Source organism: Drosophila gunungcola, unplaced genomic scaffold, assembly GCF_025200985.1.
Source record: "Drosophila gunungcola strain Sukarami unplaced genomic scaffold, Dgunungcola_SK_2 000018F, whole genome shotgun sequence".
In the NCBI taxonomy this organism is placed as follows: domain Eukaryota; kingdom Metazoa; phylum Arthropoda; class Insecta; order Diptera; family Drosophilidae; genus Drosophila; species Drosophila gunungcola.
In genome coordinates this window covers 1,083,925-1,110,566 of record NW_026453200.1, presented here as the reverse complement: position 1 = coordinate 1,110,566, position 26,642 = coordinate 1,083,925, and the positions used below count along the sequence as shown (strand labels likewise).

Below are 26,642 nucleotides of genomic sequence, written 5' to 3'. Positions count from 1 at the left end.
GTGGACGGTGGCTCTCTGTCCCAACCGTTTCGCATGCAAGGGATCTGTGGGACTAGGCTATCAGTGGATTTTCCCAAATGTTCCTGATTCTATTGCAACTCAGAGATGTGAATGGGATGCTGCTTTAATATTCTATAAGTATATGTAATATTCAAAAGTGTAAAATTATGAATTAAAAACTTTATAAATGATTTCAGCTATGTCCTGGGACTCATTAAACAAAGTCATTAAAACGGATCAGGAACCTTTTATTGTTTATTTTTGATCCGAGAAATACAATTGCTCTGCCAAAACCCACTGCCAAAGATCCAATTATACCTGTTATTTGTAGAGTTCAAAGTCTATAAATAATAGATTCCATTGGCGCATTTAAACGCATTTGGCCTAGTGCGCATTTATTTACACAGGGAATCCCATACGTCTAAATGTCGCATTTAAAATAAATGCGATAAGTAAATGCGATTAAAAATCATTCGCACCGAACATTTTTACAAAAATACCGGAATATACTGATTTTTAACGATTTTTTGTTAGTGCCACCTCTAAAGCAGCTGGGTGTCAAGCAGGGATGACGCAATATCTGATTTATTTTGCATATAAAATCTATTTTGCGTAAAAATAAACAAACGCAAGCGCAGCAAACCCTGCTCGCAGGTCCACAATGCATTAATGCTGCAGCTCCTGCAGGAAAATATTCCCACATATACGGGGATCCTTGCTTTTTTTTAGAAACTGTGGTGCTCTCCTTTGCAAGCCCGGACGATGTTATTTTTTTTATTTTGGCCAAAAAATAGCAACATCCACTAAATTTTCCACTTTTACCAATTTTCTGTTGAATTTCACTTTGCTTTGATTACTTGGAAGTAGAAGACCTTGACGGTAAAATGTAAACGGTGGTAGTGTGAATTGGAGTTTCACTTTTCCACCGTCTTCCCATGGTTCCGCCAAATATACTGTAATTGTGATGTGCTACTAAACGTCAAAATGTATTTATTTTATAATTAAACAAGAAAGAAAGCAAACTTCGGCAAGCCGAAGTTCATATACCCTTGCAGGTATTGCAAAAATTAAAAAAAAAAAATTAAAATTAATTTAAATTAAAAATATGATTTACTATGATGATTTACAGCTCAATTATTTGAGTTCCTATGGCAGCTATATGATATCGTTTTTTGATTTTAATAAAATTAAAAGCGTAATTTTGAACTGTCAAATAATTAAATAATCAAAAAAAGTTTCTAAAATAATATAACAAAATAAAAAATTAAATTTAAAAAAAAAAATTGTTTTTAATATTTTTACTGTTTTTATGGGAGCTTTATGTTATAGTCGTCAGATTTGGATGAAATTTAAACCGTATTTCTAAAATATTTAACCATTACTATATGTCGAAAAAATAAAAAAAAATGTAAAAACAGCAAAGTTATAATATATTTCATTTTTTTTCCGATTGTTCCTGTGCTATATGCTATAGTCGTCCGATTTTGATGTAATTTAAACCGTTATTCTGAAGTATTTAACCATTACTATATGTCGAAGAACTAAAAAAAATTAAAAAACAGCAAAGTTATAATTTTTTTATTTCTTTCCCGATTTTTCCTATGGGAGCCATATGCTACTGTCGACTTATATACTACCTGCAATAGAAAGACAAGTTTTGGGAAAGATTCATGCAGATAGCTTTAAAACTGAGGGACTAGTTTGCGTAGAAACGGACGGACAGACGGACATGGCTAGATCGACTCTCATAGTGATGCTGATCAAGAATATATATACTTTTACAGGGTCGGAACAGTCTCCTTCATTGCGTTGCAAACTTCTAACTGAAATTATAATACCCTCTGCAAGGGTATAATAAAAGAAAATTTAAAATAAGTATTTAACTCTTTTAGTATGCTATAATATTTTATTGTTAATACTAGTTTATTATAATATGAACATTTAATCATTTTTATACAGTCATCAATTAAGTCCTCGGCAACCAAGATAATAACAGTATTCAATAAATTTTCTATTTTTTCACCACCTTCAGTTTAAATAACACCATGTATGTTTTGAGCACTCGGACGACGGTGGCAGTGTGAATTGGGGTTTTACTTTATCACCGTCTTCTCATCGTTCCTCCAAAAATAAGTGTACCGTGAATAGGCTATAGGAGAACCTGTTCCCTGTTCAAGGCCCATCTGGATAATGCTTATATATACAACAATCTGAAGGACCAACAGCATCTCTGCGTCATTCGTGACTTTAACCTGTTCTTACTTGTTTGGGCTAGAGATCCTGAAGCTTGTTCCTTATTGTCAAGTAACTTACATCAAGCACATAAGATACTTTTCATTGATGATCTATTTAGTATGGGCTTAATACAAATCAGTAATACTCTACGAGATTTAGTATTTCTTAATTCCGATGTTAATTTTTTCCCTATTGAATATAATTTACTTATTAGCAATTGCAATATTTATTATAGGCCACTGCTACTGTCCATAAACTTTTACAGTTTTTCGCCTTCAGCGGAACAGTCTACCATATTCATTTTTAATAAAAACTACCTTCGTTCTATCGGAAGTGACTGTTGACTGGGAATCAGTTAGTTTGAAGTTGTGTTATGATAATGTTTTGGAAGCTTTTTTAAACATAAATCCTAGTACTCAGATCAGTGTACGCCGGATATTTGCCTCTCGCTTTTTCTCATAGCTGGCGTCCGGATTTCGTCGATCTGAGTACTAGGCTGTAGCTAAAAGTAATGCTTAGGAAGGTGACACAAATTATAAAAATTGCAACAAAAACGAACATTTGAGTTTTAAAATTAATTTTTTTACCATTAATATAATAATAATATTTTCCTTATCATTGACCACAAATGTTGTAGCAACAGCAGTCATAAGCTTTAGTTTCTATTCCGTTTAATAGTCAACAAGAAAGGAAGCAAACTTCGGGCAGCCGTAGTTTATACACTCTTGCAGCTATTGCAAAATTTAAATATTTTTGACAACACTTAAATTTAGTTTTATATGCGTATAAGTTAGCACGGAACCCAAAGGTGTTGCAGGACCGGAAGCAATTCTCTGTAAAACTCGCTGAGTGGAGGGGAATGCACCGGGCACGAAGCGCTAAGTCAGTGGTCCCACGCTAGTCCCGCTAACCAAGGCGGTAAAGTAATGCAGCGGGCTATGCAGCGGATGCGAAGTACAAGGCTAGCACTATGCCCACAGCGCTGCCGTTAATTCCGCTTGTCGCTGCCGATTTCGGGCCTTCTGTCCGGCTTTCTTGGAGAACATTTAATAGCCTGATTCCATTGACGCATTAGCATTTAGCTAATGCTACTCCGACATGTGAGTGGCACGAACAGCTGATCTTTTGTTTACTTTTGAATTTTGGCAAATCCAAAATTAAAAAATTAATTAAAATTAATGAACATGAGTGAGTTTACTAAACTCTGTAATGCTCAGCAGGACATCCATAATGCGACCGAGGTATTTGCCAACTTGGACGACAAGGATGAGAAGCTGATTGCGTTGTTCTGACGGGAGACCACCACAGTTTCTAAAAAGGTCAAGGATCCGCGTATATATGGGAGTTATTTTATGCCAGAGATCCAATTACAATTATTGTTAATCAGTGGATTTGGCTGTGCGTTGATTCCCAGTTTTCGTACTGATAGCTTTATATATTAGATATAAATCTATAAAAGTGGATTGTATAAGGCGATTGGAACGCGCTATCATCGGCATAAACGCACAACTTCAGAACGCACAGTGGTCGGTTCCATAGGCAATAATTAAAAAAATCAAAGTCAAAATGTTCACTTTAAATGTACCAATTATTATTTTTAATTGGTCTAGCTATTTAAATTTATTAAAATCAAGTTTTTGTGCAATGAAAGTGCTTAATATTAACTTTCATTTTACAAAAAAAAGTATATGGTGTATGTGTTGTGTTTTGTGTAAATCAATATTGTGTCACTAACCATACAACATATAGACTGGTCATTTCATAATATTAAAAAATATATTACAACATAAAATATTCATATTTATATCATAACCCAATAGTAAATACGCCCATATTCTTAGGGTACCAAGTTTGAAAAGTGGCAAAAGACAAAATATTCTTGATGCGCCGAAATGAAATAAACGCACACATGCTCCCGTGTATGAGAATGCATGATCACGCATTCATACAAAGACGAATTCAAGCGCAGGGCAGCCTTCTTCAAAAAGCGCCTCTCTGCGACTGATCGACTGAACTCGTGCAATGAGTGCACGAGCATAAAAATGAGAATAAGAATGAGAGAGCAAAAAACCCGAACGCACACGAAGTGCATGGACCTGCTGCTGTGAGCACGGTGGACCTTCCGCGGTCCGTTTTTTTGTGTCCAAATGCGTTGTATGAAGTGTTTGTTTTTGGTCGCGGCATTTTTATATGATTTAACGTTAATATTTGTTTATGCTTCTTTTTTTGCAAAGTAAAAATCCTCTAAAACTAAAACATTTACTTAAGCAGACATTATCAAAACCGGTAAAAGGTTTCGGTATCGGTTACGGTTAATCCGGTTGCTATATATTTCGGTTACGGTTTCGGTTAGGCAAAAAAAAAATGTATCGGTTCCGTTTTCGGTTTCGGTTTTGATTTGGTTATACCGGTTAGGCATAACGGTTACGAAACCGGCTTGATACCTTGCTATTTCCAAGAGAATTTTTCAAAAAAATTTCAAAAAATTTAATCCGTTATTCTAAAAAATACTTAACTAGTAATGGTTATTTTGAAAAACTAAAAAAAAGTTAAAACAGCGAGATTACATATACATATTACATATTACTACATATATGCTATAGTCGTCTTGCAATAGGAAGACACCTTTTGGGAAAGTTTCATGCAGATGGCTTTAAAACTGAGAGACTAGTTTGCGTAGAAACGGACGGACAGACGGACATGGCTAGATCGACTCTCCTAGTGATGCTGATCAAGAATATATATACTTTATAGGGTCGGAGATGACTCCTTCTCTGCTTTGCAAACTTCTGACTGAAATTGTAATTCTCTCTGCAAGGGTATGAATATACATACATTTTGAGACTTACAGTTAGCAGAAACGTCAAAAAAATAATTGACTGAAAGTGGTTTTTTATTTGGAAGCTCTTTTTGTTTTTCACATTAAAAAAAAAGTTTTGCTATGTTCCTTGAAAATTTAACTTCTCATTCTGATATAGAAACCTCAAATATGTTTGCTTTTTTTGTTAAAGATAATTTTGATGATTGGTAAATATGGTTACTTAACTGTGGAAGATGAGAATATTCACTCGGCTATTCGAGGCTTTGATGATTCTTACAATCTTGACTGCTTATGTCCTCAAATACTGCAAATACATATCAAAATTAATTTTAACTTATCACTTTCGAGTGGACAATTTCCCGATAGAAGAAAGATCGCATCCGTGACTCCAAGCTATTTGAACGTATTCTTGCCTTCAAACTGTCGTCTCTTCTAAACAAGAAAGGAAGCAAAATGAAATATTTCTTTTCGTAAAACTCTTTTTTTATTCAAAATTTTTTCTGTTGCGGCGTTCTTTTTCCCGTCTTATTGCCTCGTGGTTTTTATTATTACAACAAGAAAGGAAGCAAACTTCGGCAAGCCGAAGTTCATATACCCTTGCAGCTATTTCAAAAACTAAATACTCTTGAAAACGTTAAAATTTTGCGTGTATGTTTAAAAACATTGAAGCTATTATGATTTGCAGCTTAATTTTGATAGTTCCTATGGCAGCTATACGATTGTTCCTATGGGAGCTATATGCTATAGTCGTCCGATTTAGATGAAATTTAAACCGTAATTCTGAAATATTTAACCATTACTATATCTCGAAGAACTAAAAAAAAATTAAAAAACACCAAAGTTATAATTTTTTTTTATTTATTTTTATGATTGTTCCTATGGGAGCTATATGCTAGTCGTCCGATTTAGATGAAATTTAAACCGTAATTCTGAAATATTTAACCATTACTATATCTCGAAGAACTAAAAAAAAATTAAAAAACACCAAAGTTATAATTTTTTTTTATTTATTTTTCCGATTGTTCCTATGGGAGCTATGTGCTATTGTCGTCCGATCCGGCTCGATCCGACTTATATACTACCTGCAATAGAACAACTTTTGGGAAAGTTTCATGCAGATAGCTTTAAAACTGAGAGACTAGTTTGCGTAGAAACGGACGGACAGACGGACAGACGGACGGACAGACGGACATGGCTAGATCGACTCTCCTAGTGATGCTGAACAAGAATATATTTACTTTATAGGGTCGGAGATGTCTCCTTCACTGCGTTGCAAACTTCTGACTGAAATTATAATACCCTCTGCAAGGGTATAAAAAGGCCAAAGGCATTAAGGCAATGTTCAAACAGTTCGGAAACTCCATAACAATGACAGTTGTATTTCAAATTAAATTACAGCTTACATTCGGCCAATCCTGACAATTGATCGACCTCGATCACATAAACAAAGTCCAATAAGATTGTCAAAACGGTTTTATCCTATTCTCTAATCGCTCTCTCAACTCGCACCAAATCAATATTTCCTGGTGTAACCGCGACAAGCCCAACGAACTCCTGTCAAATATCTGCCCTACAACAAGATTCATTCGGACCAATGGTTGTGCTAGACTCTACGAAACAAGTCACAGATTCAGGGTCGCATGGATCATTTGTGTTTTCGTTTTCGACTAGCGGGGTCATTTCTCTGTAGGATACCAGATGAGTTCACGGTTTTATAAGGAACGGCAAAACCTCTGTAAAGAATATAGTTCACACGGGTCAACGGATTTCTCAACCACTCGGTTTGCCTACCAGGTCTATGAGCTATTTTAAGTTGTAGCTTTCTAATTCCAATGACCAACGGGCTACACGGGGATAAATCGACTTTTCATTCAGAATTTGGACTTAGGAGTTGCAAGCGGTTACAATAAACCCGAAACTGGCGCAAAGCATAAACTATAGCCAGACTCGAGTTCGAAGCTGTGATAATGTTACTCCGCACCTGTGCCTTTTTAGAAAAAAAGAAAACTGAGTAAAGTTCATTATTGGATAGCATCTGCCTCAAAACCTCGCCAAAGCTCAGTTTCAAAACTAGGATTACAAATAGGCAGGACTGGCGGTTTGGCTAGAGCAGATCTAAGGATAAGGAACGCTTGCCTTTCCTGATGTGACATCGGGTACAGACCTCCTCTTTTAAGCAATTCTGTTAAAGATTTTGCAATACTTGAAAAGTTCTGAATAAAGTTTCTGAAATACGAGAAAGGCCCGAGGCATGAATGCAGAGACTTACAACTAAAAGTATGTAGTCATTATTCGGCAAAATACCTCCTGCACTTACATTATACCCCCGATAAGCTTTTGAAGGATCACCCTTTTCTTATAACTTATCTCAAGATTATGTTCGACAAAATGAAGTCATCAATATACACCATAACTTAACGATTCCTAATCATACTCTGCAAAACGTTAGAAGTGAACTGTTACGTCGGTTTATTAGTGCCCAGTCCAAAGGACTTGGGCCGAGGGAGTCCTGGGTAGGCACACTAGGTGCCGGCTCGCCGGACGGGGTGGGTTTTTTTGGAAACCACTCCCTCCCCTACATAACGATACAAAATTTATCGTGCCTTAGGAAAAAGATAGAACTCGTAGCTATCTCGAGCGCTTGACCGAAAGATCGAACCCGAGTTTTTCCATATTCGCCAGCTCCCCCTTTTTTTAGACGTTTACCATGATATTATTGAGTTCTGCTTCACATTATAATTTGTTGATTCATTTGTTTGTTTTTCATTTAAAAAGGTTCACATTTAATTGATAATAAATAAATAATAAATAAATGTGTTAATTTAGGTGACAAATTAATTAAATTGAGAAATATTCTAAGCGGTGTATATATATTTCTATTAACGTGGACCAAAACTGTTAAAATTGAATATAAATTTAAGAATAACTTATAAAAATAATGATATGGATACTAAATGACTTTAAATTTAATGTATGAGGTTTATATATATATAAACGTTTAAATTGCACATAGATCTAGGTATATACGTATATATTTATATATATATATATATATATATTTTATAAAAGTTCGCTTGAAAGTTAGTCGAACGCAACTCACTTACCCCTATTTATTTCTATCGACGAGATAAATTGTTCAATTAATTTATATAAAAAAAATTTTGTTACTTGACATTTCTTGGAATTGGTCAATGTTGGTAATTTATCACAAACGAAAAAAAAGGTATTCTCTTTATTGCGATACAAATGACATCGCGATGATTGACGGTAGCGCTTCTAGCAGTGGTGGTGATTCCAATTACATATAAAAACTTTGGTCTTTTGCTTGTATTTAATTGTTCATTTATTATTGTTGTTCAGACGAGTCTTATATTGTCGAAATTGGAATAATTAGTAATGAAGTTAGTTAGTTAGTTGTGCACGGGTTGATATTATAGTGCTGGCTCCTTTCTGGCCAATTTGTAATGACAGATACGATTTTCTCCCGACGAATCTGCACAGATCGCTTGTAAGTCCGGAAGAAATTCAGAGTCAATATATTCAGTAATGAGGCACAAAACATTGTAGACTTTAGTTATGTCCTCCTTGTAATCTACAATTTCGACGTTGTTTACCTCGTTGGCCGTGTTGTCGGATGCCTTCGAGGTTGTAGATCCCATGATATATAAAAAGTTGGTTTCTATCGGGTTCCAAATTGGAATCACTCGGACAGGTCCTGCGCGTTTACTATTTTCGCCGTTAATGGACCAAACGCGGTTCCGCAGTTCCGCGGTCGTTTCTGTTTCGACTCCCGATTCTCTGTTTATCTTGGACTGTGACTGCTCGATCCTAAGATGGGGGGACCTTTTATCCCGGTGGTATTGCATCCGGGTCATCTAAGTGTTCCCACTTAGGTACATCATTTCCCCGTTTCCTGACTTTATGGCCCATTTCTGGATTCTGCTAAGTTTCGTATTAATTGCTGCTCACACCCATTGCCTGCTGTATGTTCTTGTGAATTGCTTATTTTGACCAATTCGTTGCTGGTTACTGTATTGGCCGATTTTCGGTGTTTTGCCACCTGCACTTCACCGTGTCTTCTGTCTCTTGTTATTTTATTTTTTGTTTGTTTTATTCCTTACGCCGCCTTAGGCTGCTCCCGTAACAAAAACTAAATTAAATAGTTATTACATATATAGGAAAAATCATCAATACATACAGATATTTATTTATTTATACAAAACCTATTTCAAAGGTGTGACCACAAAACAACAATTATTTTACAAGTATATTATTATAAACGATAATTTTTTTTATATGTAAATTGGAAAAAGGTTAAATTTCGTTGTGTGTATACCCTTGCAGACACTTTTATAATTCGCAATACTTTTGATCATAATATTGCTTGTACAAAATTTATTATTTTTGAGCGATGTTTTTTTCAATTACAAAAATGAAACACAAGGTAAATTGTGTAAAAGTGTAGATTTATACAAAATACTGAAAACACATATATACTATGCAAAGCATAATTGCATACCCAGTTTTTATTCTAAACGAGTTTGAAATATCACAACATTTAGTTTAGTTCGAGTGTCCTTTAAATTTTATATATTATTTAGGTAAACATTTAAGCGTTTCTTAGCATTCGAAATTAATGTAGTGAAGGGGTTTAAAAAAAGAACAGTGTATCTCACATCTTTTCCATTGCTTTTGATACAAACCACCTTTGTGTATAACATTATTTAAGTTGCTTTGTAATAAGCATGATCCATACAAATCGATGAAATTCGAGGAATCAGACATATACAACTTATAACTGTCGTATGAACGATGTTGCTAAATACATTTTATCTGCAAGGGTATAAAAACTTCGGTTGCCGAAGCTAGTTTATTTTTTTGCTTAATATATAAAATATAAAATTTTTTTTAAATCTTCATAGCTAAAAAAAAATTAAGATAGAAATTGTTCTTTTTGTTGTTCATCTGCATTCATTTTTCTAAACTGCCAACTTCCCAAGCCGTCGAACTCCAAAATATGTGTGTGATATTTCCTAAACAGGTATAGTTTACATTTAGTTTAAGCGATATGTGAAATTTAAAAATCTTACCACAAAGTAGGCCTGTGTGTTATTGTCAACAGGGTAATTCCCATCCCTTTAGCAATTTCATAAATCGAACTTTCAACATCAATCGATACTGCACTCGTGCATTCATCTAGAAGCGCATAACGTGGTCTTGAGGGAATAAATAAATTTAAAATAGTTCGAGGTAAGTATAATAAAAATGTAGCAAATTCATTGGTTCATACTTATGGTAAAACAAGCGAGCTATGGCCATACGTTGTTTTTCACCTCCAGATAATATATCCTTCCAATCGCGAACAACGTCGAAACTATCACTGAAAATGTGTGTTTGATGACATATCGCCTAAATTATATGAAGTGTTTATTTCTTACCGTTGAGCGATGTGTTCGAGGCTGACCAGTTTTAAAATGCATCTTAGCTCGTTTTCAGTTATTTCTTTGCGTTTCATATCTTCACGCGTATCGGGGTATATTATTTGGTCGCAAAGGCTTCCGATTGACATATATGGACGTTGTGGAATGTAAAACATACATGGAACATCTTTTACAGGCCGTGGAATTTGCAACTCTCCAGCGTATATGGGCCAAAGTCCACTTAGTATTCTAAACAAGCTGGATTTTCCGCATCCATTCGGACCAGTTATTAACAAATGTACACCAGGTTCGATGCATAATGTAAGTTTCGGTACAACTATATCACAGTTGGGTGTCACTACTGGAACTGCACGTAGGTTTATTGACATATTTCCCGGCTCATCTGAATAAATTATGCGGCCTTTTGCTATTGGTTTTCCATTACGAAACTCAATAACACCATTTGACTGATCGCTTTCCATTACACTCGTCTTGCAATAGACTCCCTGAGCGGTTTCCTCAAAAACATCCATCATGCCAGCCACGCGATAAGTATACCCAGCGAGCGACACGATTTCCTTATAGGAAGACATTAATCGCTCAATCGCGTCTGCTGCAGAAATAAGTAAATTTCTAGCTGTTGTTAAATATTGAGTTCGCTCGCTAACTCTCGACTCTGTTATGTTTGTGTCTCGAATTGTTGCAGAGCCTACATCACTGCCAGTCAGAATCGGAAGGGATACCATGATCATTCCGGTTCCGGACCAAACATACTTCATAAAAAATTGTTCAAGCATTATAAACCAAAGTTTTTGGTTAAAAATACTGGTCATTTGATTTACAAGGCGATTATATGCTTGCCGTAGCTGCTGCATCTCAACCTATATATTATAAAAGAAAAAAAATAATGAAAATTGATTGCGAAATACAGTAAAAAAAATGCGATGATTTTTAGAAACCAGTAAAGTAAATGGCTCTTACTACAAACTAAGTTGCAGTTAAGACAATCAAACGCCAACATTCTTATTTTCCGATACAACATTTTAAAAGGAGCACGAAAAGGTATACCGGGGCCGATAGGTTAATATGTATATGCATAAGTAGCAGGGACCGTAGTCATTGTAAGTTGTACTTTAAAAATCATATATTATTAGCTTTAAATACTTTTATATACTCCTTTGCAGAGGGTATTAGAATTTCAGTCAGAAGTTTTCAACGCAGCTTAGGAGACATTTCCGACCCTATAAAGTACATATATTCTTGATCAGCATCACAAGGAGAGTCGATCTAGCCATGTCCGTCTGTCCGTCCGCAAACTAGTCTCTCAGTTTTAAAGCTGTCTGCATGAAAGTTTCCCAAAAGTTGTCTTTCTATTGCAGGTAGTACATAAGTCGGAACTAGCCGGATCGGACGACTATAGCATATAGCTCCCAGAGGAACAATCGGAAAATAAAATTTAAAAAATTATAACTTTGCTGTTGTTTTATATTTTAGTTTAGTTTTTCGACTTATCAGAACTACGGTTTAATTTTCATCAAAATCGGACGACTATATCATTGGGATATAGCTATATCATCAATAAAAGCTAATTGAAACAAAAAAAAAATATTTTTTTTTAACTTTACCAAACTTCTATTTTGTAATTATTATTTTAAATCCTCTTTGACTTATTAATAATGTGACACTTCAGAATTACGCTTTAAATTCTATGAAAATCGGAAAACGATATCATATGAACTATCGAATAATTAAGCTGCAAATCATCATAGCTTCAATGTTTTTAAACATTCACGCAAGTTTTTATGTTTTCCAGAATATTTACTTTTTGCAATAGCTGCAAGGGTATATGAACTTCGGCTTGCGAAAGTTTGATTCCTTTCTTGTTTAAATTATATACAGCTAATTAAATAAACATTATTTTAGCGAATTAATGTTATGTGGAATGTAGTTGTTTTAAAGAATATTTAAATTTGTCAATAGCTGTCATTTCTTGTTTTATGCTTTTATGTATTCGGAACACTGCATATTTTTTCGTAAAGCTTGGTTAAATATTAAAATCTTAACAAAAAAGAGAAACCTACCTTATGGCCACCGTAAAATGCGATTTCTTCTGCATTTGTTATTATGCGGGAGTGAATGTGTCTAAGGTAACCGTACCTGTTCGCCTCTTCTGATACCAACTGTCCAAACTTCGGGGATACAATTCTTAATATGTGGGCTGTTAGGGCAATAACACCGACTGACAAAGCCGGCCCTGCATATTGGAGTAAAATTGTCAGTTATGCATGATACGTACTTATTTAAAATTAATTAACCCGTTATAATATTAGCTTTCATTTTTCTAGAGGATCTCATCAGTGCCAAGCCAATTAGCATCAGATCAAAGCATGGTTTAGTCAAGCTACTATACAAATGAGCTACCGAACTAGCGAACACGGAAATATCTTCGGTAAGTCTATAAGAAAATGAATTGTTTTAATAAAACGTATACTTTCTTTGGATTAATTTTTTGTAGTCTTAAAACTCACCTATGATCCGCGTTTTCAATTCTTCCGTCCAAATTTGATACTCTATAGTAATTTTGGTTCTTAAAATACAACCGATATGAGTGGCGCACCAGTCGAGTTCTAAATAAAAAAGTTTTATCAAATACCGTCTCAAATACTATTATTAGTTATTTACCGAAAAGCTAGAGCAAGTTTACTCTCAAGAAATCGTATCATAGAATTAACAAATGTAGCAGGGATGGCGATTCCGAACCATTTAAGCAACACAAGAGCAAACTGTTTAATGTCTTTTCGTACTATAAATTTAACAAGGGCCCCCTCCAATGCAGCGACATAAATACTTAAAAATGTTCGAGAAATTAGACAAAACGTGTGTATGCTTAGCAATCCCGTTTCATAGCACAAGGTTTGTGGGATCATTATTTTAGCTAGCATTTTCAGTTGCTTCAAAAACTTATGGTTTAGTCCAGGCTCAATAAAATTATTGTTATTTTTTTTTTTTAGCTGCTGAGCAACCAACAACTTTTCTGCCTCCGCAAGCTTTAAATCTTCATCTGAGCTATCTGTTCCTGATGGAGTAAGCTCCCCTTTGTTGACTTTGGTTTTTCCTTTTTGAGTCCCTCCGGTAGATGTGTGAGCGCTTTTTACATAAGGGATAGAAACCTTAATGGTAAGTGCTAGTATTGCACTGGTCACGAGGGCGTAGCTAAAAGCGTGTTTCGTGATCCCATTTTGTTCACATTTTTCTGCAATACGGTCAACATATTTTGATAAAACACTCATTATTGTAGAAATCAGAACTGCGCTGGGGCGTTTGGTATAGGTCGATGGTCCGGCAAATAATCAATCAATAATAGGGCTGAAAATAAAATTATAAAAAAGTTATAATAGTTATAAAAAAGTTATAATAGTTATAAAAAAGTTATATAACTGTTTTCCTTCCAAAGCGAGCGGTCGTGCTTTTTTGTGCGCTCCGAGTTTTTATTGTGTTTCTAATAACCCTTCTGTGGGATACATCATATTGATACATATCGGTCACTTAATATATAAACTTTTATATCTCCGTTCACTTCCCGAACTTTTGTGTTTTCTCTTCTGTGTTTTTTCGATTCTGCAGTTTTTATTTTGTGCTTAGACTTGTGTTAGACTTGCATGCCCTTACTACATTACACTCCCGCTCTTCTAAGCGTGTAGTTTCTGGACTTTCGCGGTTATTCTAACTGCCCGCTTAAAAATTTCAGTTCCCATTCCCTGGAGCAGTGGTCGTCCGATTTAATATTTAATATTTAAATACAAAATTTCCGTGTTTCTGCAAGAAATGCAGTCTGATGGTCAGGGCTGACCAGTCAAACATGACTTGCTGGCTATGTAAAAATTTAGTGCACACTAAGTGCGCTGGTTTTACAACCTGAACACGTGATGACCTTTTTAAAATATGCTTCTACATATATTCTATTTAGGTGGGTGCTCTTAACAACGGAAGAGCAAAGGCCAAAATGCTACCTATGTTGCGCTGTCGATAGACATGTGTCTGTGTTTTTTAATAGCTCTTTAAAAATTTCGGGGAGATGCCAAATTTTACACGGGAGAGCCATGTCCGTCTGTCCGTGCGTCTGTCCGTCCGTTTCTACGCAAACTAGTCTCTCAGTTTTAAAGCTATCTGCATAAAACTTTCCCAAAAGTTGTCTTTCTATTGCAGGTAGTACATAAGTCGGAACGGACGACTGTAGCATATAGCTCCCACAGCAACAATCGGAAAAAAATGAAAAAAAATTATAAGTTTGCTGTTTTAAAATAAAATTTTTTTTTCTAAAAATGAAATTTTTTTAACAATAACAATAATAATTACTTTTTAATTGTTTTGATAAATATTTCGTTCTGTCTCTCTACATCATCGACCAACGGCAAAGTACCGGCAGAGCGCCGGTAGATGATTAAATAACTTCTAACTTGTCTACCGACTGATATGACCGAAAGTCATTCACAGAGTCCCATATCTAAAGCTCTTTTTTGAAATAAACTTGAAATAAATAAATAGTTTGATTCGGCTTTTGATCCTGATCTTTATAGGCGTTTCACCCTTCCTTCTACCTGTTACACGCTTTTTAACTAGTACAAGATACATATACTATAACATGCTCTCACTTCTTTGTGTGCGTAATTTGCGTTTTTATACTGTTTGTGTCGGCCGCCGTGCTGCCGGCAAGACCTTGGCCTATGCTCACGGAATGGGAGCCGTGCCGACCTTTGCTCTACAAGTTGCGGTTCTGGCCTTTCGCCTGATTCAATTTTTTAGAAATTTTGTTTTCCTTTTCGACTGTTTCACTATTTTGCTGATCCAGTTCAAAAGTGTAGACAATAATCAAATTAAATTTTACAAGTGGACTCATCCTTTACTGACTGATATAACGCTTACGACCCATCGCAATTAATTACCGAATGACTGCTTAAAAAACTGTTGACCGCGGCTTATCGCGTTTCAAGTTTAGAAATAAATAAAAATATATTTCTTTCGGTAAATCAAGTTACGAATATGAAAGCTGTAAGCACTGGGAATCATATATCATATATATATATATATATACATTGTTTGGGAGGTGTTGATGTGTGGATCATATTTATAGTCCGAAATTAAGCCTGGCTCGTTCCGTTCAAAATATATTTAAATTCAATTTTTATCAAAACAGGAGAGAAGCAAACTACGGCAAGCCGAAGTATACGCAGCTATTCCAAAAATTATATATTCTTTGAAAAATCTCTGTTTCGAATTCAATGATTTTCAGCTCAATTATTCAATCGGCAGCTATGTGATATCATTCTCCGATTAAAATAAAAAAAAAACGTAATAAAAAAAGAAGGTTACAAATTTTTGTCTTTTTTTCGCCGATTGTTAGAATCGGCATACATAAAGCATGTTTTAGTCTTTCGATCCGGTTCGTTCCGACATATACATTTAACCATTACTATATGTCGAAGAACTACAAAAACAAATTAATGTTTCTTATGGGAGCTATATGCTATAGTCGTCCGATCTGGCTCGCTCCGAGTTATATACTACCTACAATAAAAAGACAACTTTTGGGAACGTTGCATGCTGATAGCTTTAAAACTGAGAGACAAGTTTGCGTAGAAATTGACAGACGGATGAACAGACGGACAAACAAATCGGAATATCGGTGTTTTAAAGAATATCTAATTTTTGGAATAGCCACAAGGGCTTGCTTCCTTTCTTGTATTAATCTCTAATAGTTGAGTGCATCGACTATTAAATACCCGTCTCTGAGCTAACCTCAGAGAACAGTCGAACTACACAGGAAGAATACATCAAACTAATAGCGGGCCTGTTAGTTTTATAGCCACACTGATGAAACCTTACCAAAATCTTTTTTTCTATTGGAGGTGGAAAATAAGTTGGAACGGGCAGGATCGAACGTTTAAATTATATACCACGCTTTGAATCAATCGGAAAAATTAATTAAAAAAGTTATACTTTGATGTAATGGTTTACTAGTTTAAAATTATTATTAAAATCGGACAACGATATCATATACATGACTTAGGAACAAACTTAAAAAGTTTAAAAATTGAAGTATAGTTCTTTTATAGAATAATTAAACTTTCATACAAAAAATACAATGTCGCCTTCGGCTAGCAGAAGTTTGCATCCCTACTTGTTAAAGTATTGAAATTTGTATATACTACAAGTATAAACAAGAATTTTGAAAAAGTTTCATCAAGTCAGCTCTAAAGGTGAAAGGTGAACTAAAAGACCGATAGAGAGACAGACGGACAGAACGACTCGAACTTTAATGCGGTTTAAGATATTTATATTTGATTGGAACAAAAAGAACATCTTTAAAAAATATGATTGTTCATCGCAGCACCTACTTCTTGTGCGGACGGTAAGTTTTTTTATACCCTTGCAGAGGGTATTATAATTTCAGTCAGAAGTTTGCAACGCAGTGAAGGAGACGTTTCCGACCTTATAAAGTATATATATTCTTGATCAGCATCACTAGTAGAGTCGATCTAGCCATGTCCGTCTGTCCGTCCGTCTGTCAGTCTGTCCGTCCGTCTGTCCGTCCGTCTGTCCGTCCGTTTATATGCAAACTAGTCTCTCAGTTTTAAAGCTATCTGCATGAAACTTTCCCAAAAGTTGTCTTTCTATTGCAGGTAGTATATAAGTCGGAACGAGCCGGATCGGACGACTATAGCATATAGCTGCCATAGGAACAATCGGAAAAATAAATGAAAAAAAATTATAACTTTGCTGTTTTTTAATTTTTTGTTTAGTTCTTCGACATATAGTAATGGTAAAATATTTCCGATTTACGGTTTAAATTTCATCAAAATCGGACGACTATAGCATATAGCTCCCATAGGAACAATCGGAAAAATAAAAGAAAAAAAATTATAACTTTGGTGTTTTTAATTTTTTTTTTTTTGTGCTTCGAGATATAGTATTGGTTTAATATTTTAGAATTACGGTTTAAATTTCATCAAAATCGGACGACGAAAAATAATTATAACTTTTCTGTTTTTTAATTTTTTATTTAGTTCTTCGACATATAGCAATGTTTAATTATTTCAGAATTATGGTATAAATTTTATCAAAATCGGACGTCTATAGCATATAGCTCCCATAGAAATAATAAAAATAAATAAAATAACTATCTAATAATTGAGCTGCAAATCATCATAGTTTCAATGTTTTTCAGCACATACTCAAGTAAATCATAATTTAAATGTTTTCAAAAGTATTTAATTAATGCAATAGCTGCAAGGGTATATGAACTTCGGCTTGCCGAAGTTTGCTTTCCTTCTTGTTTTTTTTACTTTACGCTATAAAGTTCAATATATTTTGTAACAATTACCCAGAAAGGAAAATTAACGTAAGAAAAGCTATTTTCTTCAGTTCGTTTCGGCACTTTTGAAAATGTTTTTTTTGCAACTGTTATATTCTTATTTAACGATAAGCAATCACGAGATTTGAGTCCGTTCTCACCGCGCGTTGAAATTAAACTAGTTAGTAATTCTTTTAAAAACTTTTTTCTCAATAGAAATACCTTTGCCTTGATAGGTGTTCAACATTTTTTGATAAGAACCACTCACTGTTTGGCCCTGCGGATATCTAAAAATAATTTTCATAATAAGATTTACAAAAGGCTTATCTGTCGAAAGCTTTCTTCCTAAGACAAAAATTAGTTTCAAGCAAGACAAAAGGATATATTCATATTCCTATATATACGCGAAAACATAACAAAGCCAAAAAATGAGAAATAGATAAAGAAAAAGTATTAATCTTAAAATGGTATAAGCGGATTAGATTAGCAATATAGTCAACTAGAAATTGCACGGTGTACCACACATAATATTAAGGTGTCTTAGAACCATTTTCTAGACTGTAATTTTATTTGACAGACAAAAAAAGCCAATTTTATGCCAGCTGGATCAACCCTTCAAGTTTTGTGGTGTACAAAATTAGCAATTCTAGGAAAATATATATTCAATGAAGAACCGTTAATCACAATTTGAACCACAAAATGTTTCCTAGCATCGAGAGGCAAACATTGCCGTTACAAAATGGATTAAGAATACATTATTTTACCACCAGTAATGGGGAAAGATTGGGTTACCACCTGGAATATTTATTATTATTATTTTTTAATGTGTATATTAAAACTCCTTAAATTAATCTTGTCTCCTTGTGACTGCCCGTTTTTAAGCATTTTTTGGGTTTTATTTTTGTGAAACCAGGAAAACGTCGAACTTCAAATTTTTTTTATATATGTATTAAGTAACGTCTTAACTAAAGAAAAAAGAAAAATGCATACAGAGATTGACAAAGAATGAATAATCAATACGACAGTTTATTGGAACATTGTCGCGATATTCTTAGAAAGAATACGTGGATGGCAGCGTGAAAACAAACGATATGACTCCGAGCGCCAGATGTACGTTTCGAGAGTCCCAAACGTCGTGCGGTATTGTAAAAGTAGGTTTTCACATAAATTTTGACGTTATAAGAAAACAGAAAATGCAAAAAAAAAATTCGATTTTCCAAAAAAAAATAGTGGTCTACTCCCTTAAACTTCATAAAAATCAAGAAAGGAAGCACACTTCGGCAAGCTGAAGTTCATATACCCTTGCAGCTATTGCAAAACTTAAATATTCTTAAAAACATTAAAATTATGGTTTACTTGCGTATTTGTTTAAAAACATTGAAGCTATGATGCTTTGCAGCTCAATTATATCGTTTTCCGATAATAAAATTAAAAGCGTAATTCTGAACCGTCAAATTATTAATAACTCAAAAAGAATTTCTAAAAAAATTACAAAATAAAAAAGTTAAAGTTAAAAAAAAATTGTTTATATATTTTTATTGTTTTCATGGGAGCTTTATGTTATAGTAGTCCGATTTTGAGGAAATTTAAACCGTAATTCTGAAATATTTAACCATTACTATATGTCGAAGAACTAAAAAAAAATTAAAATACAGCAAAGTTATAAAAGTCTTCTTTTTTTCCGATTGTTCCTATGGGAGTTATATGCTATAGTCGTCCGATCCGGCTCGTTTCGACTTATGTACTACCTCCAATAGAAAAACAACTTTTGGGAAAGTTTCATGCAGATAGCTTTAAAACTGAGAGACTAGTTTGCGTAGAAACGGACGGACAGACGGACGGACAAACGAACATGGCTAGATCAACTCTCCTAGTGACACTGATCAAGAATATATATACTTTATAGGGTCGGAAACGAAATGAAATGAAATTATAATACCCTCTGCAAGGGGTAAGCCAGCAATGTTATCATTTGATATAATTGTCCGGTCCGGCTTTATCCGACTACTACCTGCAATAGAACAGGATCTTTCGGATAAGTTTTATTCAGTTAGATTTAAAACTAAGAGACGAGATTGCTTAGAAAAGGAGGGACGACCGGCCAGTTGAACTGACAGACGAACATGGCTAGATCGACTCTCCTAGTTATGCTGATCAGAAATACTTTATGGGGTAAAAATTTTTCCTTCCCCACGTTGCAAACTCCTGACTGAAATTGTAATACCCTCTGTAGGGATATTTAAACCATATCTAACGATGGCCAACATTTCAAAGAATGTTTCTGTTACAGATAGAAACAATAAAAATCATCATAGCTTTTGTTTTTAAACATACACATAAACCGATATTAAGATGTTTTAAAGAATATTTAAGTTTTGTCGAACTTTGTTTTTTTTCTTGTTTGATTAACTTTTGAACGGAGCATCGGATCCAAGCAAATTGGGTGTCATGCGACGCGGATTTTTAAAAAAATTTAAAATGTGCCAAAAAGGTATGTCACTGTCACCTCCCCTTCTCCTGAACCAATAAATCTTCCTCAAGTCTTGGTATACAATCCCTTATCTTTTAGCGACACCTTTCGGTTGGTGTATTAGTCGTTACGATCGGACCACCACAGCAGATTTTCAATTCTGCGGCTATATATAGTAGTCTCCTATACAACCGCTCTTGGTGCGCATCGTCACTACCGCCGTCTGCAGTGATTTAATCCGACTCGTACCTACCAAGAATACTTTTTTTTGTAAGTTTCCCCGTATAGCTTTAAAACTAAGAGACCAGCTTGCATAACACTCGAGTAGTGATTCTGACCATCTGATTCTAATCAAGAATTTATAAACGTTTTAAGGTCGGAAATGCCAATTTGTTTTATAAGCACATGCACAATGTTGTTCATCCATAGACTTATATTTATATTTAAAAACTTGTTGCAATATAAAGCACCCACGATAACTTATCTGAGCACCGCCAGCCCACACAGCTAAAGTCGTAAAAGTGACCAATTGTATAAAGACTGGAGATTAGGTAGCGGAAGTTTTTAGATTATAAGCCAATAGAGGACTTTGGATTTTCGTTATCTTATTGGAAAGGGGTCTATCCACGACAATAAAACGTTCTTTAAGGGCTAATTTTTAGTGACCTTAAGATAGCAAGTTATATCTTTGAATGATTTGATCCGTTTTGCAAATAAATAAAATTTATATATATACTTGTGCAAACTGTAACAATGTTTATATCCTTGCAGTGTGTATTATAATTTTAATCAGCAGTTTGCAACGCATATAAAGTATATATATTCTTGATCAGCATCACTAGACGAGTCGACCTAGCCATTTCCGTCTGTCCGTCCGTCTGTCCGTCCGTTTATATGCAAACTAGTCTCTCAGTTTTAAAGCTATCTGCATGAAACTTTCCCAAAAGTTGTCTTTCTATTGCAGGTAGTATATAAGTCGGAACGAGCCGGATCGGAAGACTATAGCATATAGCTCCCATAGGAACAATCGGAAAAATAAGTTTAAACAAACTATAACTTTGCCTTTTCTTAATTTTTTTTTAGTTCTTCGACATATAGAAGTGGTTAAATATTTCAGAGTTACGGTTTAAATTTCATCAAAATCGGACGACTATAGCATATAGCTCCCATAGGAACAATCGAAAAAATAAATAAAAAAAATTATAACTTTGCTGTTTTTTAATTTTTTTTTTAGTTCTTCGACTTATAGTAATGGTTAAATATTACAGAATTATGGTTTAAATTTCATCAAAATTGGACGACTATATCATACAGCTCCCACAGAAATAATCAATAATATATAAAATAACTATCTAATAATTGAGCTGCAAATCATCATAGCTTGAATGTTTTTAAGCATGTACGCAAGTAAATCATAATTTTAATGTTTTCAAAAATATTTAGTTCTTGCAATAGCTGCAAGGGTATATGAACTTCGGCTTGCCGAAGTTTGCTTTCTTTCTTGTTTTTATTTATTTTTATGATTGTTCCTATTGGAGCTATAAGCTATAGTCGTCCGATTTAGATGAAATTTAAAACGTAATTCTGAAATATTTAACCATTACTATATCTCGAAGAACTAAAAAAAAAATTAAAGAACACCAAAGTTATAATTTTTTTTATACCCTTGCAGAGGGTATTATAATTTCAGTCAGAAGTTTGCAACGCAGTGAAGGAGACGTTTCCGACCCTATAAAGTATATATATTCTTGATCAGCATCACTAGTAGAGTCGATCTAGCCATGTCCGTCTGTCCGTCCGTCTGTCAGTCTGTCCGTCCGTCTGTCCGTCCGTCTGTCCGTCCGTTTATATGCAAACTAGTCTCTCAGTTTTAAAGCTATCTGCATGAAACTTTCCCAAAAGTTGTCTTTCTATTGCAGGTAGTATATAAGTCGGAACGAGCCGGATCGGACGACTATAGCATATAGCTCCCATAGGAACAATCGGAAAAATAAATGAAAAAAAATTATAACTTTGCTGTTTTTTAATTTTTTGTTTAGTTCTTCGACATATAGTAATTGTAAAATATTTCCGATTTACGGTTTAAATTTCATCAAAATCGGACGACTATAGCATATAGCTCCCATAGGAACAATCGGAAAAATAAATGAAAAAAAATTATAACTTTGCTGTTTTTTAATTTTTTGTTTAGTTCTTCGAGATATAGTAATGGTTTAATATTTCAGAATTACGGTTTTAATTTCATCAAAATCGGACGACTATAGCATATAGCTCCCATAGGAACAATCGGAAAAATAAATGAAAAAAAATTATAACTTTTCTGTTTTTTAATTTTTTGTTTAGTTCTTCGACATATAGCAATGTTTAATTATTTCAGAATTATGGTATAAATTTTATCAAAATCGGACGTCTATAGCATATAGCTCCCATAGAAATAATAAAAATATATAAAATAACTATCTAATAATTGAGCTGCAAATCATCATAGTTTCAATGTTTTTTTTTAGCACATACTCAAGTAAATCATAATTTAAATGTTTTCAAAAGTATTTAATTAATGCAATAGCTGCAAGGGTATATGAACTTCGGCTTGCCGAAGTTTGCTTTCTTTCTTGTTATTTATTTTTCCGATTGTTCCTATCCGACTTATATGCTACCTGCAATAGAAAGACAACTTTTGGGAAAGTTTCATGCAGATAGCTTTAAAACTGAGAGACTAGTTTGCGTAGAAACGGACGGACAGACGGACGGACATACGGACATGGCTAGATCGACTCTCCTAGTGATGTTGATCAAGAATATATATACTTTATAGGGTCGGAGATGTCACCTTCACTGCAAACATCTAGCTGAAATTATAATATTCTCTGCAAGGATATAAAAACTACGAAATTTAAATTTATTTCTTAAAAATTAAATGGTTTTAAAAACGTTACCTATTATTTTCATTAAGCTTAATGTGTGCCCAGTCAATCTCAATCTTTTTTTTCACGTTTTAGTCACTATTGCCAAATAAAATGATTAAAAAACAAGTGTTTGGTCATTTTGACCAATGTTTTTTAACCCATTTTTTCGACCTTTTCGAATATTTTAAAAATACCTAAAATCAAAAATTTTTGAAATCAGAGGCAGACGCGATAGAGAATAGTATAAGCTATATTTTTTAAAGGGATTGGTTTAGTAGAACTTGAAATATCATGTCAACCACCTCAAATAAAGTAGTTTTGAGAAAAACGCGTTTAAAGTAATATTTATAATGGCTAAACGCCACGTCACAAAATCGGCTTTACACATTTCTGATTTACTGTGATACATTTTTAATAATAGTGAATAAGATTGAGATTTTTTTGACAGCTCTTAGAATGTCCCTGCAACAGTATCCATTATTGAAAATATAAAAGGGTGTAAACATAACGGAAGTCGTTAACAATGTTAGTCCTTTATTAAAAATGCAGTCCGTATTCTTGTCTCTTCTAACTAAGTTTGTCGATCAGGCGAATGTTAAAAAACCCAATTTTAATTTAAAAATACGTCACAAAGTGAGCTTAGATTTGAAAATACAAAATACTGCTTATGGGGTTATGAAACTACATTGTTGACCCCATTCATTGCAGCAATTGAAAGAGCTGATAACAATAATGCCAGCCAGGTTTCGTTATAAAAAATACTGTTCAATAATATACAATTAAAATATTATAAAATAAAAAGTAGAATTTGGCTCATTCACTTTGTAGATAAACAAAAATTAAAACATATTCAAATTAAAAGTTTGAAGCCGAAACATGGAATTATGTAGATAAATATTTTCGAACATTTAAAGGTAAAGAACTGCAAACCTGTAAACGTTAAAATTAGCAGGATAAACCATGTTTTAACAATAATGCTTAGTACTCAGATCAAAGAACAGTTACGCCAGCGTAAAAATTTTATTCTTTCTAGTGTGACCGAAGTTTTGTTCTGAGGGTTGACAAACGAAAAACAATTCAAATTAAACCCGCCAGCTTGCAACTATATTTAATATTTATCAATAGTGTAAATGCATATGTTATATTTGAACAATTATGAATTACAATCTTTATAAATGTTTTGAGCTATATTTTGAACCGCGTTCAACAAGTGTCATAGAAAGGGATGGGGAACATTTTGTAATACTTTAGTACTTTTAATTTAAGGTTTGGTTTTTAAGGTTTTTAAAATTGGATGCTCCCCTACTGAACCGACTGTTGACTGGTAATTATTCGGCTCTCTGCAATTAAAAACTTTGTTGGAGCGGCCGAAGCAGATATTTTAAAAAGTGCACCTTTTTAGTCGAATGCCTAATAATTTTTCATCACAAAATTTGGTATTTTGAGGGTTGAAAGTGCGATCGCCACGATTGTTTTCCTCGTTTAAGGTTTTTTTTGTTTGATTTATATAAATGATGCATGATATATGTACATTTAATATGAATTATGTTTTACAGTTATTTTTTTACCGAGTGGGTAGCATTACCCATACTACCCTCGTCAACCGCTTGCCATCGTTTTATCTACATATACAGTGGGCAAAAAGTTTACGAATATTTTACATGAAATTTCATTTTTGATACACTTGTTTTGCACATTGTATGTATAATTATGAAAAACAAGTCTAACGTACGTTAGAAGTTTATAAGATCTGCTTAGAACAATGTATTTCAATATTGTTTTGCGCTCTCACTAAATGAAGCTAGTAATTAAACTCGAATGCTTTTGCAACCATTCCATTACCACATTTTATAACCATTTTTATTGTGTTCTTACGTTGATTGGTTATTTTACTACAATGTCATTTGAAACGCTAAAAAAAATCCTGGATGCACAGTTAAATTAGAGAATCATAAGTTATTTTACGTTCATTTGAAGGTAAACACCACTAGATAGGATTACATACATAAATCAACTTTCAACTAATATTTTATCGCAATATGTTCTGCAATATGGCTCAGAAAAAAAAATTATCACAGATTAACAATGAAAACAAAAGCACTCCCCGTAGGCAGGCATGGCATGCACGCTGAACAACTAAATATTGCGACCGAACAACACAAGAGCTTAAAGCTTAGGTTTTAATATATATGTACATATGTATAAACAAGTACGAGCACATACACATGCAAGGCTATGGATGTTTTGGACTAAGTACATTTTGTAATACAATGCACGACGTAATAAACTAAAGATACAGCCGCATACAATTCTTTGCAACCTTTGCATGTATGTACACAAAAACATACATACAATGTATGTCAAAGAACAAAAGCAATCATGGAAATGGTTTTGACTAACAAATTAATCGATAGTTGTACAAAACACTGCATAGTTGCATATATTTAACTGTGTGTAATGAGAACATACATAGTATCTACACCGACATAAAACCCACTTTACTATATTACCATTCTGCCCAATAAACTTATAGCCTATTCACATTACAGTATTTTATAGTGGAACGATGGGAAAACGGCGAAAGAACCGTCTACAACCAATGGACGTATTCAGCAGAACAACATGATCACTGATCACTGATGTATTTCTTAGTAGTTCTGGTGAACGCGTATGATCACTGATCAATATGCAAAAATTATTCCATCATGATCAGCAAAATAGGAGCGAAAAAATACATGATACATATCTGCTAGCTTACCTATATCGATGGTTTAAATATCGACAAGAAAAAACAGAAAAATGAGAATATAAGCAAAACAAACAAAAAAAAAAAACAAACATTTATTAAATAATGCGTAATGTATCATAAGCGTTCAGCAGAACAGCTGATCACTGATGTAATACGCACATTGTCTTTTTTCTTAGAGTGCTTAAAAACGCAGTGTAGTTCAAACTAAAGGAAATGAAAAAATGAGAATTCATTAATATATTCACAAATCTATATAATTTTTTGATAGGGGATCTGTTAATTATAAATAAAATACATTTTAAATTCTTAACTCTTGTGTTTATTTCTATTAAGTAACCCTTTCATATCTTAATCACATAAATCAACAATTTGAAAACAATGTCACCTGCTCCATTGACCAGCATTTTAATTTTGAGAAATGACTTGGAGATTATAGGAACAGCAGAGGTTGACGGTGGAATATTGTGAGAAAATTTTGTGACGGTAAGTTCATATGCACTGTCATTGACGTAGACGGCGGCTTTTGTGAATTGGCTATTACTCAACAAAGAGATTACCATAAAAGCTTATTCACACATGCGGCGTTTCTGCAACATATACAATAATCCGCAACTGCGCTTCCTAATTATATAAGGAGTACTTGTGACAGAAAAAAATTAAGATTTTATTAGAACGAAATCTTGAAAGGTA

General features: G+C 33.9%; 1 protein-coding gene and 1 long non-coding RNA gene across 8 annotated transcripts; one reads left to right on the top strand and one right to left on the bottom strand.

The window, feature by feature from the left end:
- Positions 1 to 1,622: 1,622 nt before the first annotated feature.
- LOC128263773 (uncharacterized) lies at positions 1,623 to 26,217 on the top strand. Its single transcript, XR_008268513.1, has 4 exons — positions 1,623 to 1,654; positions 19,605 to 20,318; positions 20,397 to 20,567; positions 25,753 to 26,217. It is a non-coding gene; the product is annotated as an uncharacterized LOC128263773 (long non-coding RNA).
- Positions 9,230 to 25,569, bottom strand: LOC128263770 (ATP-binding cassette sub-family D member 1). Of its 7 annotated transcripts, none has more exons than XM_052998953.1 (10): positions 25,209 to 25,373; positions 25,079 to 25,127; positions 13,159 to 13,842; positions 13,005 to 13,103; positions 12,792 to 12,931; positions 12,558 to 12,730; positions 10,495 to 11,357; positions 10,347 to 10,436; positions 10,147 to 10,272; positions 9,230 to 10,089 (listed from the first exon to the last, which is right to left on the bottom strand). In XM_052998953.1, exons 3-10 carry the CDS (start codon positions 13,764 to 13,766, stop codon positions 9,990 to 9,992), a joined length of 2,199 nt encoding a protein of 732 aa, XP_052854913.1. In that variant the 5' UTR covers positions 13,767 to 13,842; positions 25,079 to 25,127; positions 25,209 to 25,373; the 3' UTR covers positions 9,230 to 9,989. The 7 variants fall into 7 exon arrangements, with proteins under 7 accessions (XP_052854913.1, XP_052854914.1, XP_052854916.1 ...); XM_052998954.1 differs by having other exon boundaries at positions 25,079 to 25,116; positions 25,252 to 25,365; XM_052998956.1 differs by lacking the exons at positions 25,079 to 25,127; positions 25,209 to 25,373 and adding an exon at positions 25,427 to 25,569.
- Positions 26,218 to 26,642: the final 425 nt, after the last annotated feature.

What these genes read in the sequence shown, in the direction of transcription:
- LOC128263770 (XM_052998956.1), bottom strand. Translation starts at nt 13,766, where the DNA reads ATGAGTGTTTTATCAAAATATGTTGACCGTATTGCAGAAAAATGTGAA. An exon ending in ATTGAAAACGCGGATCATAG is followed by an intron (nt 12,932 to 13,004) that starts GTGAGTTTTAAG and finishes ATTTTCTTATAG; the next exon opens with ACTTACCGAAGATATTTCCG. An exon ending in CATTTTACGGTGGCCATAAG is followed by an intron (nt 11,358 to 12,557) that starts GTAGGTTTCTCT and finishes TATAATATATAG; the next exon opens with GTTGAGATGCAGCAGCTACG.